The sequence below is a fragment of the Sesamum indicum genome, unplaced genomic scaffold, assembly GCF_000512975.1.
Source record: "Sesamum indicum cultivar Zhongzhi No. 13 unplaced genomic scaffold, S_indicum_v1.0 scaffold00128, whole genome shotgun sequence".
Taxonomy (NCBI): domain Eukaryota; kingdom Viridiplantae; phylum Streptophyta; class Magnoliopsida; order Lamiales; family Pedaliaceae; genus Sesamum; species Sesamum indicum.
The window spans coordinates 346,694-361,898 of NW_011628055.1; the positions used below are offsets into that span (position 1 = coordinate 346,694).

The following is a 15,205-nucleotide window of genomic DNA, read 5'->3' on the forward strand; positions in this document are numbered from 1 at the left end:
CTTGGATCTTGCCGAATGAGTAACATCGATGCACAAACTAATAATTAAACAGATAAAAATCAAGACTCGGCAATCCTTCCTTGTAACCGGAATCCACCCCATTGTCCAGGCTCCAGAATTTAGATTCTTTAAGAAATTGAAGAGAAAATAGGAGCTTGGGGTAGGGTATCTATCGTAATTTCTGGTTGCGCGGGATGATCAAGAGTAATAAATGAAGTGCGTGAGAGGAAATTGAGATTTGAGAGTTTTTTTTATTTATTTTTTATTGCCTCAATTGAGATTTGAGAGTTGGATCCCGTGGGTTCAAATCTTCTGCAAACAAACGTGGCATGTCCACATTGGGTCCTATTATCTTGCTCTTTTTAGATGAGCGTTACGCTATGCAGATTACTTTTTTTAATTTTTTATTTTTATTATATCTTTTAGGTCCCCTTTACATTTGAATATTAGGCATCATATCCCAATTTATTATGTTTAATTCTTTATTTACTTGCAAAATGCTCAGCCCATTATTTAAAGTCACGGTCAGTAATTGTTGGTGATTGTGTTGTGATTCAAAATTCGCCCAACTTCTCTTAGTAAAATTAACATGGGTGCACCATTTGGTGAAAAAACATTTCTTGTCCCAATTTTGGTGAAGCAACTTGTGCTTCGCGAGTGTCATAACAACCGTGATAAGCTATTCCAAAACTATTAGATCACAAACTCGAAATAATTATCAGCAATTTTTTTAACTATAAGAAGAAAGGTGCTTCACACGACATTGATTGTCACAACGCTCTTGCCTTTAGACCCCCCACTGCCAACCTCATAACATCGTGATATTTTGAATTTTTACAATAATGTTTTAATATAATGGTTTAAATTGAAGTGTTGATAATAATTTTGATATCATGCATTTGAGTCTTATCAAACCGGATTATTGAACTTTGTTTTAAATTTGTTGCATTGATTTATTGCTTAATTTTTTGGGACATTGATTTAATTGAGTAATTAGCACTTTTATTAAAAGTAATATAACTACTAGTGCAAATTTCCTTGCTTCCTCTCCTTTATACACAAGATAATTATCTGGGCATGATGTGTGATGGGGATTTTACGTAATCATGGAGGTCGCAGAGGTGATCGTGAATCGGTGTTGGTTGAAGACATTACAGATATCGCAAAGTTGGTCGTTGTTTGTTATGAGTCATGGACATCTTTCGGGTCAGAATAACCCGGATTCGACCCACATAAGGACCTGGACAGATGGCCTGCTAAGGGAATGCTTAGTCATTGCATGAACACATTTGAGGCGACACGCGTTAGAAGATGGGACCCACAAAAGAACCCTATAAATAGCCCACACAACGATAATGAAATGTATTTTTGGAGACACTACTTTTTACTCGCATATTTAGATCGTTGACCTCAACTTACTTAAGCATCAGAGTGTCATTGTCGGAACGAACCCGACTAGCTTACTCTTCCTGTTTTATCTTCAGATATCAGATTCGGGGTGGTGATGTTGAGAGATCGTGATTTTTAATCGAAATCAAACGTGATCAACTCGGATCAATTTGAGATTTGGAGTAATCTTATTTTCATCAAATTCTGATCAATATTAATGCATGATTCAACATTTACGATAATTTTTCCCATTAAAAAACAATACAACACACATCTTTTATTTATTTACAATAATTTTCAATTATATCGAAACATTATATCAAACTCATGCATCTTCAATACGTTATCAAAACTTATAAAAATTGAAATTGATTTATTTTTAAATAAGCAAAATTTTCTCAAAAAACAAAATATTCCACATATTTAGATTAAAATTGCAAAAAAGAGTTGGGTTTTCATTTGAAATAGTAATTAAAATAAAAATATATTTGATATACGTACTTTATAAAAATATATTAATTTGATATCATAATTCAATATAAACAACAATCTGATTAACTATTTTACACAAAAACCTAAATAAAATTAAAAATTGAAAATTGAATATGAAATATTTAATTTTTCACAAATAGGGTGCCCTTAATTTTTATTTCTTTCATGTAAATGGGCCAATATTCTCTTCAACACAAACTTCAGGTCCAGTTTGTTAGATCCAACCCAATCTCTCCGGCCCAATTGCATTACTGCCCGTTAACATAGGGAAAACTCCCGCACCACAGAATTAGACTAGACTCCGCCACCATTATAAGAATCCGACGGTCACCAGTTGGAGATCGGGCACGGTTTTCATCCAACGGCTCCAGATCCCTCCGCCACCATTGCCTATAAAATTGGAAACCCTAAACCCTTTCTCCTCCTCTTTCTTTTCTGCTGTTCCCTGTGTATAGCTGCCATAACTTTCTTAGGAGCGGCAGAGGATACCCAACCCCTCTTCCCGAGTATATACATACGCGCGATCTATCGACACGGAAGTGGGTTTTATTATATATCCGTAGATTGACATGCCGTCGGTTGTTGTAGCTGAATCTCAATCCTCTGAGAAGAAGAAGAGTATGAAGAAAGCTGAATCTGCGGAAATGGCGGTGGACGCTAACCCCGCTGAGAAAAAGATCAAGAAAGAGAAGAAGTCCAGCAAAAAGACTAAACTTACCTCGGAGCCTGACCCCGACGATTCTAATTCCAATACCCTGCTCAAAAAGAGGAAAGAGAAGAAGCGAAAGGCGTTGGAAATTGACGGCGAGGATAACGAGGATGAGAGGAGCGAGACCAGCTCCGAGTTGGGGGAGCCCATGAACAGTATGGGTAAGAAGAAAAAGAAGATGAAGTTTGAGGAGGAAGATGAGGAAGAGAAAGAAGAGAATCCAAATGCTCTGTCGAATTTCCGTATTTCGGTGCCGTTGAGGGAGGCTTTAAAGTCCAAGGGGATTGAATCCTTGTTCCCGATTCAGGCAATGACTTTTGGTATGATTCTTGATGGTTCGGATTTGGTTGGGAGGGCGCGCACTGGTCAGGTTAGGATTTTTCTGTTAATTGGGATTTTGTTACCTGTTTTATACTTTTCGTAAATTTGTTGGTTGCGTGAAAAATTCCAATTAGGGTTTTCTTGTGTTGTTGGAGTTGAGAGGTTATATTTCAGTTGCTTATGCTTGTTTGTGTGATTGTACTCTGTGGATCGGCAGTTGAGAGTTTATTTGTATTGCAGAAATATAGTTCATTAGGAATTGGGTAAACTATGATCTAGGTCGTTAGTGGAGAAATTTATCATGGTGAAAACTGGCCGAATGGTGTGGAAGTTACACACAGATGCCAAGTTCTGTCAGCCGTTTTAACTCCATAAGATTTTTAGTACAAAACATGTTGGGTATCATTGGTCATCTAGAAGTTCCTCTGATAATGGGGCATCCTTTTTTCTCTTTCAGTGTTTAGCTATGTTGAGTGACTTCTCTATTTCTGTCTTTTGGATTTCTAACAGGGTAAAACATTGGCTTTTGTGTTACCTATATTGGAATCATTGACAAATGGGCCCGCGAAAGCATCACGTAAGACTGGATATGGAAGGGCACCTAGTGTTCTCGTGCTTTTACCCACTAGGGAATTGGCCACGCAGGTATATAGTTTTGTTCGAAGTATTATTGCATGTGAATTCCCACTTTTGGGTTTTTGAAAACCATTCAAGTATTTGTTTCCTCCCACTTTTCTTTTTGTCTTATTTCTGTTCTTTCCCATGTTTCGTTGTTCATATTGTCATAGGTGTTTGCTGACTTTGAAGTCTATGGTGGAGCGTTAGGGTTAAATTCTTGTTGCCTGTATGGAGGTTCTCCTTATCAGCCACAACAGATTCAATTGAAAAGAGGCGTTGATATTGTAGTTGGCACTCCTGGTCGCATTAAGGTCTGGTTTCTCTTTTTGAACTTTGACCTTCTCCTTTTGATGTTTAAGTGCACAATATATTCTTACTTTGGAGTTTGGAATTAATTGTGCAGGATCACATAGAGAGGGGTAACCTTGACTTCAGATCACTAAAGTTCCGAGTACTTGATGAAGCCGATGAAATGTTGAGGATGGGTTTTGTTGAAGATGTTGAACTTATTCTGGGTATGTATATCAATGGAGGCTTTCATGAGCTTGCTGTTGCTCCAATTTTGTCATGTTTCTGTTCTGTTTCTGCTTAATGATACCGTTTGCATTCATCTATCTTTGATAGCCGAATGATATCCTGGGGTGTGACCTCATGGTTCCTTGTTTGTCTTTGATGAACCTTAGTGTCAAATGCTTATTAACTGGTTTTTTTATGAATTTTCCATTATTGATTCTGAAGGCAAGGTAGAGGATGCTAGCAAAGTTCAGACTCTTCTTTTCAGTGCCACTTTGCCGGATTGGGTTAAGCATGTATGTTTTTGCTTTACCAGAAGTATCTTGTACTGTTCTAATCCTGAATGTAGATCATCCCTTTGTATAATTTTCCTTTCTTCATCTGAATAAAACTTTGTTTTATAATGCCAGATATCTGCTAAGTTCTTAAAACCAGATAAAAAAACAGCTGACCTTGTTGGTAATGAGAAAATGAAAGCCAGCACCAACGTCAGGCATATTGTTCTTCCCTGTTCTGTTTCTGCAAGAACCCAGCTTATTCCTGATATCATTCGCTGCTATAGTAGGTTCGTTTGCCTCTGACGCTGCAATTAAATGAATAATTTTCAAATTTTTTACTTTGTCATTTGGAAATCTCTTGTGTGTTTTGCCTTGTTGTGTTGTTGTTCACTTGCTCGTTTCCATGGATATCAATCCAGTGGAGGCCGCACTATTATTTTCACGGAGACAAAGGATTCTGCTTCTACACTTGCTGGAGTACTTCCTGGAGCACGTGCTTTGCATGGGGACATACAACAGGCTACACGTGAGGTAAGATTCTTTTAAGTTCACTCACATGTTCATTACTTTTCTTTGTGGAAGAGTAATACTGCCCCCCCCCCCCAAAAAAAAAAAAAAACCTGTCTGCTGTTGTGAGTCAATGCTGTCATGCGCATAAGTCATTATCTTATTCTGTTGGATGGATGCGCCTCATTTCTATAATCTGTTGATTGCATGTGGAATTCTTTTGTGGAAAACCCCCCCCCCCCCCCCAAAAAAAAAAAAAAACCTGTCTGCTGTTGTGAGTCAATGCTGTCATGCGCATAAGTCATTATCTTATTCTGTTGGATGGATGCGCCTCATTTCTATAATCTGTTGATTGCATGTGGAATTCTGATTCAATGGCATTCTTAAATCCATTGCTGCATTATGTGTAAGTTGACCTTACCTAAAGTTGAGCAAATATCTTCAAATCCTACACCTGATGCTTTCAGGTCACACTCTCTGGATTCAGATCTGGCAAATTTTCAACACTTGTTGCTACAAATGTAGCAGCCCGAGGATTGGATATTGATGATGTCCAGTTAATAATTCAGGTATGTTATATCAATGACTATCCTTCTTCTTTTTCTGTATGTTTTGCTTACCATGACATGTTTGTTTTCCTTAGTGTGAGCCACCTCGTGATGTAGAGGCATACATCCATCGGTCTGGAAGAACAGGAAGAGCTGGTAAGTTGTTGGTGTTAAAGATTCTTTGGATTGGAAGTAAAATATTGCTCAAGTTCATTGATGAATGAACTGTTTGCTGCTTCTGTCAGGGAAAACTGGTGTTGCTGTCATGCTTTATGATCCAAGGAAGTCAAATTTCTCTAAGATAGAAAGAGAATCTGGCGTGAAGTTTGAACATATATCTGCTCCACAGCCAGCTGATATAGCTAAAGCTGCTGGTGCTGAAGCTGCAGAAAAAATTAATGAGATCTCTGATAGGTATAAATTATATGCTAATTTATGCTTAAATGCTGTTGCTTGTGGAACACAATATATTCATAGTCAGCTCTGAAACTTGCAGTGTCATTCCGGTATTCAAGGCTGCTGCACAAGAGCTATTGGACTCGTCTGAGTTGTCCCCAGCAGACCTGCTTGCAAAGGCACTGGCAAAGGCTGCTGTAAGTTTTTGTCTTATATTGGTTTTGGTTGGAAGCACTGTTTGACATAGGAGTTGAACCATGGTTTTGTCTCTATGCTTTGCAGGGCTACACCGAGATCAAGAGTCGCTCACTTCTGACTTCAATGGAGAATTATGTTACTGTACTCCTGGAGTGCGGAAGGCCCGTTTACACGCCATCGTGAGTTCTTTAAACACTGGTTATTTTACATATATCCGTATACTGAATTTGCTGGGACATGAGGTGAAATGTTTTTGCTCATGAAATATGAAAGATGTCTATGAAAAAAGTACAATATTACCCACTGTCATCCTCAACATGCACTGTTGGACAGGACAAAAACCTATTAGTAATGGGGTTGGTCTATAAATTTTTCTGGAATTAGTTGCATTATGAAGTAGTTTTGTATTCTAAGTTGTACAAGTTGCATTATGAAGTAGTTCAGTGCTTCAAGTTGTACATTTCAATTTAAGAAGGCTGTACATTCATACATTGTATGCTTGCTTTTGATGAACAATAATGCAGACTATTATTCACTATGAGAGGTATATGGTGATATTCTTGAGATGTTTCTCTGTTTATGTCTATTGCATTGTTCTATGCCTTTTCTTTTTTTATTTTATCTCTTAATATGGTTACTTGCCAGCTTTGCTTATGGAGTTCTGCGGAGGTTTTTACCTGAAGATAAAGTTGAGTCAATTAAGGGTCTTGCTTTAACAGCTGATGGGAAGGGCGCTGTTTTTGATGTGGCTGCACAAGATCTGGACACTTTCCTTGCAGGTGAGTTCATGTCAATATGTGTTTTGCGTTTTCTTCCTGCATAGTATTGGCATGGTACTTAGCTTTGTGATTGCTGCACATCTTCATAAATAATCTTGAAAAAACAAAGTCTGAGATGAGTATGAATCTTTACTGTATTTTTGAGCTGCAGGCCAGGAAAATGCAGCTGGGGTAAGCTTAGAAGTTGTAAAATCATTGCCACGACTGCAAGAAAGAGAGCAGTCACGAGGGAGATTTGGAGGAGGTGGTGGTGGTGGGCGTGGTGACCGGAGGTTTTCTGGAGGAAGAGGAGGAGGGAGAGGTGGATTCTTTAAAGGTCCTGGTGGAGGAAGAGGTCGCGGCAGTAACAACCGCAGATGGTGAAGCTAACTTTTGAAAAACCCCAACCATTTGACAGATACGGCATAGCAGCCAATGCCCAAGGGGCATATAAATTTTGGTGTTGATGGAAGTGTTTAATTTTGTTTTGATTTTGTATTCCCCTTAGGAGGAATTTAGGTTTCCCATTATTTTTCTTTTTTCCATTTGCATTGCCATGTTTTGTTTTATGACTCTACGATTAGTATATCATTAATTATTGGAGAGGTTCAAATACTCTCCTCGTGTTGTTCTTATTCATTGGAAAATGAAAATGTAGAGAGATTAACTCTTCAATTATATCGTTGCAGTCTAGTTGAAGGCAAAGTTCTTTACAGGAATTTGTGGCTTGTTGGTGATGCTTGTTCATAGTTTGTGTTGCGTGGAAATTTTCGTTTTCTCCTGAAAATTTGTACTAATAGCAAAACTAACATATTGAACTGATGGCGAAACCGGTGGAATTTTGACATCTTGGGGGTGGATTTAAAAGTGTCAAAAGCTATCTGGCCTTTTTTATTTCGAGTTCTACTCCAACAAATGATTCAAGTCAAATGCAATTATTATGTGCGGTGTAGGCAGCGCAGCACATTCTAAATGAAATGATTAAATTAATTCCCATCTGAAAGAACAAGATCAAGTGTTTTTTCCTTTTCTCGGGGTTTACTCTCACCTCTCCCTAATTTAATGTTTTTATATTTTTCTTATAGGGATGAATATATTTACACCCTTCGTACTTGTATATTTTTCCTAAAAACGTTAATATTATTTATATAAATAATGAGTAATTACCAAAAAAAAGAAGTAATTTGTATAAATACCTATAACTAAATATGTAAATAGTAATAATCTCTCTTTTTTTTCTTTATATATATATATATATTTTTTATCTCATTTTATAATTTATTTAGAATAAATTACAACGAGCTTTCATAAAATTACATATATGTCCCATTATTTAAAAAATTATTGATACCCGTAATTTTGATCGCAATATAACAATTAGTCCAATCTACTAGTCTCTTTTACGTTTTCGTCTATTTTTTTATGGTAAATTAACCAAAATGTCATTGTGGATTTAAAATTATAATTTCATTTATTTTTTTAAAGTTTTATAATTTTATTTGTAATTTTTCAAAAAAAATTACAGAATTTCATCAAATATAAGAGGATATTTATATAATTTTTTAAATAATGAGAGGTTTTTGTAATTATATTAAATTTCATGGATGCTCGTTGTTATTTATCTCTAAATTTATTAAGTACATTAAAATAATGAGGTGGAAAAAAAGTCCTAATATCGCTTAATAAATTTTTATATACATTTATAAAACTGAAAAATTGTATTTTTAGTCCAATATGATAGGGTGTTTTACAATTGTGGTCTCAACATTTATGGACTTTAGTACATTTAGTCCCACAAAATAAATATTGTAACAATATTTGTCATATAAAATAAAATTATAGCATATTTCATCCATAGTATATAAAATTGTGGCAGATTTGGTTTTATAGGATAATAAAGTTGTTTACATTTTGTGGAATTAAATGTGCTATAATTTTGTCCTCTAAAACTAAATATACTAAATTTTTATTTTAAAAGACAAAAAATACTACAATATTTATTTGATAAGACTAAATATATTAAGTTCGTAATTACAATATAAAAAATACAAACACAACCCATCATATAAAACTAAAAATGCAATTTCCCCAAACATTCAGACTGCTTCCGGAGACGTCTCCGACTCTCCAGAGATCCCAATGCCCAATCCTGCTGGAACTTGGCTGTAGCCCCCACATCCCATTCCCTTTCTTATTCTTTCTTTCCTTTTTTGGTATTTCATCTTTGTTTCTTTTCAGGGTTTTTTCATCTATTTTTGCGCTGTTTCTTTGATCTTCCCATCTTAGAAAAATGTTTTCTTGATCATGTTTAGCTGTAGTTCATCCATAAAGATATATTCTTTGATTGGTTAACATCATGGGATGGTACAGAAGATCATCAACATTCATTTCTGATGCTTTCCGTTGCTACTGTTCAAAGATTGCTGCGCTCAGAAACCCCATTCAAGAATCGATTTCAGGAAACAGTCTATACACTTCTTTCAGGCCCAAGTCAAGAATTTCTGAGTTCTCTCAACCAATTTTCAGGAACTCAGCTCTCCAGAATGTTTGGAGGAGCCCTTTTCTTGATGGGGCAAAGAGGTTTTACTATGTGGATAGGAACCAGGTTTACCACTTTAGGCCCAGAGGGTACAAACGGTGGATTCAGAATCCAAAAAATGTGTTAGCAATAGTTTTGGTTGGTTCTGGAGTTGTGATTACTGTGTATTTTGGGAATTTGGAGACTGTCCCTTACACAAAAAGAACCCATTTTGTTCTTTTGTCAAGAAATCTTGAAAAAGAGCTGGGAGAGACCCAATTTAATCAGCTCAAGAAACAGTTTAAAGGGAAAATTCTGCCACCTCTTCACCCTGAAAGTATTAGGGTTCAAAGGATATCACAGGATATAATTGAGGCTTTGCATAAAGGATTGAGAAAAGAGCAGGTTTGGAGTGATATTAGGTACTCACCAGAAAGCGTTGGATTGCCTATTGAGGCTCATGAACATGAGACAATTAAGGCATTGAGTGATAGGAGTCTTGAGGAGGAGCAATGGCATGGTGAAGATAAGTGGCGCAAGGAGGATGAAATCCTAGATGATCAGTGGGTTCAAAAGAGTAGGAAAAAAGGTCAAGAAAAGGGGATGGTATCTCAGACGGGGCATTTAGAGGGATTGAAGTGGGAGGTTATTGTGGTTAATGAGCCTGTGATCAATGCCTTCTGTTTGCCTGGTGGGAAGATTGTTGTTTTCACCGGATTGCTTAATCATTTTAGAGCGGATGCTGAGATTGCAACTGTTATTGGCCATGAGGTGTGCATTGGATTTTCTATTAGATTTTCAGCTTTGGTGGAAATATCTCTGAGTTAAATTTTGATTTTTTGTTTGATAGGTTGGTCATGTTGTCGCAAGGCACTCTGCAGAACAAATCTCTAAAAACCTTTGGCTGACCATATTACAGTTGATACTATACCAATTTTTCATGCCTGATATTGTCAATACCATGTCGAATCTCTTCCTGAGGCTCCCTTTTTCTCGGAGGTAAAAATAATGTTATTCAGTTTTTGTTATGCGCGAATTTTCTATGGTGGGCTGTGGTTGAATGCATAAAGCCATTGCTTTGTTAGAACGAATAATGGCTTCATCTGTCTGACAAAGTTTATTTGCATATGGTTCGTCTCCTTGATGTAGTGCTGCTGATCTTCTTTCTTTTCTCTTTTTTGGATTTCATTGTGAGACACAGACACTTCTTCCTTTCTTTCCTACTCTCTACCTTTTGAGATCAAGTAATTGGCAATTACGAATTAAGTAAAAGTTTCCCACTGGCAGATATGAAGCAAGTAAATTTCTTGATTCTGGCAAATTCTTCTGGCAGGGATATCATCCTATATTGTTCTGATCTTATTAGTTCACCTCTGAGGCTCTGTTAGATTGCCTGCTTTACGTCAATGATTGTTATTGTTATTATTATTGTTGTTGTTGTGGTGGTGGTGGTGATAGTGGTGCTGTTGTTGTGGTGGTGGCGGTGGTGGTGGTGATTATATTTTTTAAATTTGAATATTAAAATCCCATCAAATTCCTAGAAACTACTCCCGTTCAATGGAATGGGTTGCTTGATAAACATTACAAGCTTGGGAGAGGAAGTATGGTAATCCTAACTCCTAAGGGGAGGGGACTAATAACTAATTATAATAACTCCCTGGAAGGCCATTTGTAGTCAATCCTTTTGTTTTTCCCATTATGATGTTCCGCTACGTTGATGCTGTGTTTTATTTATCATTTAGTGATCATCCGGCTTCAATTGATTGTTTTCTTCTACTTCCCAGGATGGAGATGGAAGCAGATTACATTGGCCTACTGTTGGTTGCTTCTGCAGGCTACGATCCCCGAGTGGCTCCCCAAGTCTATGAGAAGTTGGGAAGAATCACAGGTAATTCAGCACTGCAAGATTATCTTGCCACTCATCCTTCTGGGAAGAAGAGAGCTCAAGTTCTTGCTCAAGCTAAAGTCATGGAAGAGGCCCTCACCATATACAGGGAGGTACAAGCGGGGCGTGGAGTCGAGGGCTTCCTTTAACTTTCTCTCTATACTCAAAGCAACTGCACTTCTTCCATTCAGACAAGTTTGGTTATCAACTAACAGATGATAAGGACTCTGTTTTCCAATGATTCCTTGACTTTTATCAATGTTTCTCTGGCTCCTCTCTCACTGACAGCCTTAAAAATCTGAAATACGGGGGAGCATCCTATGAATTGTATTTGCTTTGTTGCTGCTACCTACTAGTGTATTCAAGTCTGTAACGAATGAAACGAAACTACTTTTTTGGTAAGCATTCCAGTTTTTGGCATCATGGCCTGCCTGGTGTACTATGGAAGCTGGCCTGAATGTTGTCTATAGCTTGTGTTCTCACCACAAATTAAGACTTCTCTGTTAACACAGTTGAGCATCGATAAGTTTGCAATGATTTTCATGAAAATGTCGAAGAATGCATGTAACTACAGCTCGAAAAATTTATGTTAGAATTAGATCCTGTCACATTGAATCAGTTATTATTGATAACTCTGTCAGATAGAGTCACATGGTTGGTTTTGGTTAGAACTATCTAAATAAATTAGCCAAGAAACGCACTAACTCCATTGTTTCATGATTTCTATATGGGTTCTAAATTGTCTGGTCCAGAAATTTTAAATCTTAACATCATAATTAAAGAAAAAGTTTTTAAACGGTTGAATTGGTTGAAATGAGAGCTTGGTGAAATATAATTATTGTCGAAGTGGGATAGAATCTTTCACCAATCTTCGTGAATGTGCTATGATCATAGTGCCGAACATTGATTCCTAAGTGCACTCAGAATTTGATGATTGGAAACAAAAGATTTGCCTTCAAATGATTGAATCTCAAAGGCTGCATCTCAAGAATACTATTGCAAGCTTGATACACAACTGCAAGAACATCAGGGAGCTCAATCAAATCCATTCCCACGTCGTAGTATCACCATATTTATCCCCAAATGATCGATCTTTTCTCATCTCTCGCCTCTTTTTCTACCTCTGCACCGTCTCCGAGTCACCAGTCTCTCTCCACCACGCCAAGAAAATCTTCAATCTAATTCCAAACCCGAGTCTTTTTGTATATAACGCCATGATCAGAGCAAATGCGACGAAAATAAAGGACCCTAGATCGTGTCAGTCCTTATTTTTGTACAAAGAGATGCTGGGTAGTGGTCTGGTACCTGATTGTATAACTTTCCCCTTTATGCTGAAGGAATGCTCGAAAAGAGTTGATTGGTTCACTGGTCGGAGCATCCATGTCCATGCATTGAAGTTTGGATATGAAGACGATGTTTACGTGCAGAATGCTTTGATAAGTTTGTATTCGGAGTGTGGGATTTTAGAGGATGCAAGGAGGGTGTTCGATGGAATGTCCAACAGGGATGTGGTTTCTTGGAATACGATGATTGTAGGGTGTTTGAGAGGTGGCGAGCTTGATGAGGCATTGGCTTTATTTAGGGAAATGAAGGAGAGGAGAAATATTATTACTTGGAACTCGGTGATCACGGGTTTAGTTCAAGGGGGAAGAGCGAAGGAGGCTTTAGATATTTTTCATGAAATGCAAATTGCAGCTGATACAGAGGATACAGTCTGCCCAGACAAAATAACGGTGGCAAGTGCACTTTCGGCTTGTGCTGCTCTTGGTGCCATTGATCAAGGAAAGTGGGTGCATAGTTACTTGGAAAGAAGTGGGATGGAATGTGATATGGTGATAAGGACAGCTTTGGTGGACATGTATGGGAAATGTGGTTGTGTTGATAGAGCGTATGAGGTTTTCAAGGGGATGCCCAATAAGGATGTTTTGGCATGGACGGCCATGATTTCAGTGTTAGCACTTCATGGGTATGGGAATGAGGCCTTTGAGCTTTTCAAAGAGATGGAAGCAGTGGGAGTGAGGCCTAATGCTGTGACGTTTGTAGGACTGTTGTCTGCCTGTGCTCACTCAGGTCTTGTGGAGAAAGGTCGTCGGTGCTTTGATATGATGAGACATGTTCACTGTATTGAGCCCCAGGTCCAACATTATGCTTGCATGATTGATATACTTGGTCGAGCTGGGCTTTTCATTGAGGCCGAAGAGCTTATTAGAACTATGCCAATGAAGCCAGATGTTTTTGTTTGGGGTGCACTACTTGGAGCCTGTCAATTGCATGGAAATATTAAATTAGGAGAAAACATAGCTCGGTACTTGATTGATCTAGAACCTGACAACCATGCTTTCTACATTATATTGTGTGATTTATACGCCAAATCTGGTAGATTTGATGATCAGAAGAGAGTTAGATCTTTGATGAAAGACCAAGATATAAGGAAGTCAGTTCCGGGTTCCAGCATGATTGAAGTTGATGGCATTGTCTACGAATTTTCAGTGAAAGGATCACCTGAGATGCTGATGGAAGCCTTACAGAGTGTATTGATGTTATTAAGTAATGAGATGAAAATAGAAAGGAATATAGGCAGTATCATCAGGTAATCATTTAAGAATGAAAATTATGGGCGCATGAAGGTCTGTGTCTTGCTCTTAAGCAACATTTATCTTGTGTTAGCCACATTCATTTGAGATATTGGAACAATAATGCCAATGCGGCCAACCATGCACCAGAATTCAAGAATATGGAACTTAAGCCTGGTACCTTTGTCTCTCATATTGTGTTTTGTTTTCTTTAGAAGAGTTCATGTGAGAGTACAAGAGATATTTGCATTTTGTTGTGCACATCAGTTAGTCCAGATATAGCACTTACAGTTACAGCATGCAACGACAAATTAGGGCAAGCCTATAAAATTGTGTCTAGATCAATACAATGTTATAATAAACAAGTGTCGTTACTGTACAAACTACTTATACAAAGTAGAAAAAGCTTTTTTCTCCACATCAATTGGCGACGAGATTGGTATACCATATATAAACTACAATAAATTCCTGTTTGCTTTTATGAAAGAAATCTTCTCAACTTCTCTGGGATAGTCAGCATTGGATAAAAAAGGAGCTAAGCCGTATGGTTCTGCTCTTCCTTTGTAAGAGTGCTACAGAAAAGTTAGCTATCCCTTCTTTAAACGCTCAAAGATAAGACAAATAAATTGAATAGCTGAGATTTTGGCATGAAATGATTTTGTCTTGTCTTTTGTCATACCTAATTTATTTTATGAAAGGGTCTGCATCCGTATTTATTTAAGCTTTTCATCGTCTAGGCATTTGGACGTATCTTGATGGGTGTCGAATCCACCAAAAATAATTCCTACGAACACTTTTGTAGATGTGTGAGTAGGGTCGAATCCACAGAGATTGGTTTTAAATTAATTCCTTCAAAAACGAAAATAATTAGGGGGAGTTTTGATTGTGAAGAAGAATAAAACTAAAAAGCTAATAAAATTAGAAGAGATAAATATAAGAGAAGAGTATTCCAGTTAAAGATAGGATCACACTTAATTCCACGGTTGATCATAGATGCAAAGATAACAATTATTCATGATAGATAAATTGGTTATGGCAATTGGTACGACCTAACGACCTCACCTTTCCTTACCTTGTGGATAGTCAAGGAACGTCCGTTGACTAAATCCCTAATCAGTAAACAACCTTGGGAACGTCCTCAAGATTTAATTTACCGACAGCATTAAGAACTAGAAAGGCCCAATTCTAACCAATAAATTCCTACGAGGATTTATTTAAGTTAGATTGTGCATTCCCCACAACATAATCGAAAACTTCTACATAATCAATTATGTTGTGTTACCACTAGTTATCGAACTAAACAAACAATTACGGATTTGAAAGTTCAATTGGCTAGGCAAATATTCTTGACAATAAATCAGATTATTTGTAATAAAAGCACAGAGAACAACACAAATACCAATATGAATAAAAGTAGAAAGCATAAATTAGATCTCACAACCCGTTGGATTTAAGCATTCACCAAGTCTTCAACCGGAATAAGAGAACTAGCTAGACATGCT

The 15,205-nt window shown here is 37.2% G+C and overlaps 3 protein-coding genes across 3 annotated transcripts; all 3 read left to right on the top strand.

Annotated features, from left to right (window-relative positions):
* Positions 1-2,296: 2,296 nt before the first annotated feature.
* Positions 2,297-7,446, top strand: LOC105179239 (DEAD-box ATP-dependent RNA helicase 7-like). The gene is made up of 14 exons (XM_011102842.2): positions 2,297-2,960; positions 3,422-3,556; positions 3,700-3,840; positions 3,933-4,044; positions 4,268-4,338; positions 4,453-4,607; positions 4,740-4,851; positions 5,295-5,396; positions 5,471-5,531; positions 5,621-5,789; positions 5,872-5,968; positions 6,054-6,148; positions 6,615-6,748; positions 6,900-7,446. Exons 1-14 carry the CDS (start codon positions 2,451-2,453, stop codon positions 7,109-7,111), a joined length of 2,106 nt encoding a protein of 701 aa, XP_011101144.1. The 5' UTR covers positions 2,297-2,450; the 3' UTR covers positions 7,112-7,446.
* A 1,382-nt stretch (positions 7,447-8,828) lies between these two features.
* On the top strand, positions 8,829-11,639 carry LOC105179240 (mitochondrial metalloendopeptidase OMA1). Its single transcript, XM_011102843.2, has 3 exons — positions 8,829-10,016; positions 10,096-10,244; positions 11,030-11,639. Exons 1-3 carry the CDS (start codon positions 9,084-9,086, stop codon positions 11,277-11,279), a joined length of 1,332 nt encoding a protein of 443 aa, XP_011101145.1. The 5' UTR covers positions 8,829-9,083; the 3' UTR covers positions 11,280-11,639.
* A 302-nt stretch (positions 11,640-11,941) lies between these two features.
* Positions 11,942-14,196, top strand: LOC105179241 (pentatricopeptide repeat-containing protein At5g66520-like). Its single transcript, XM_011102844.2, has one exon. The coding sequence runs from the start codon at positions 12,090-12,092 to the stop codon at positions 13,722-13,724; it is 1,635 nt and encodes a 544-aa protein (XP_011101146.1). The 5' UTR covers positions 11,942-12,089; the 3' UTR covers positions 13,725-14,196.
* Positions 14,197-15,205: the final 1,009 nt, after the last annotated feature.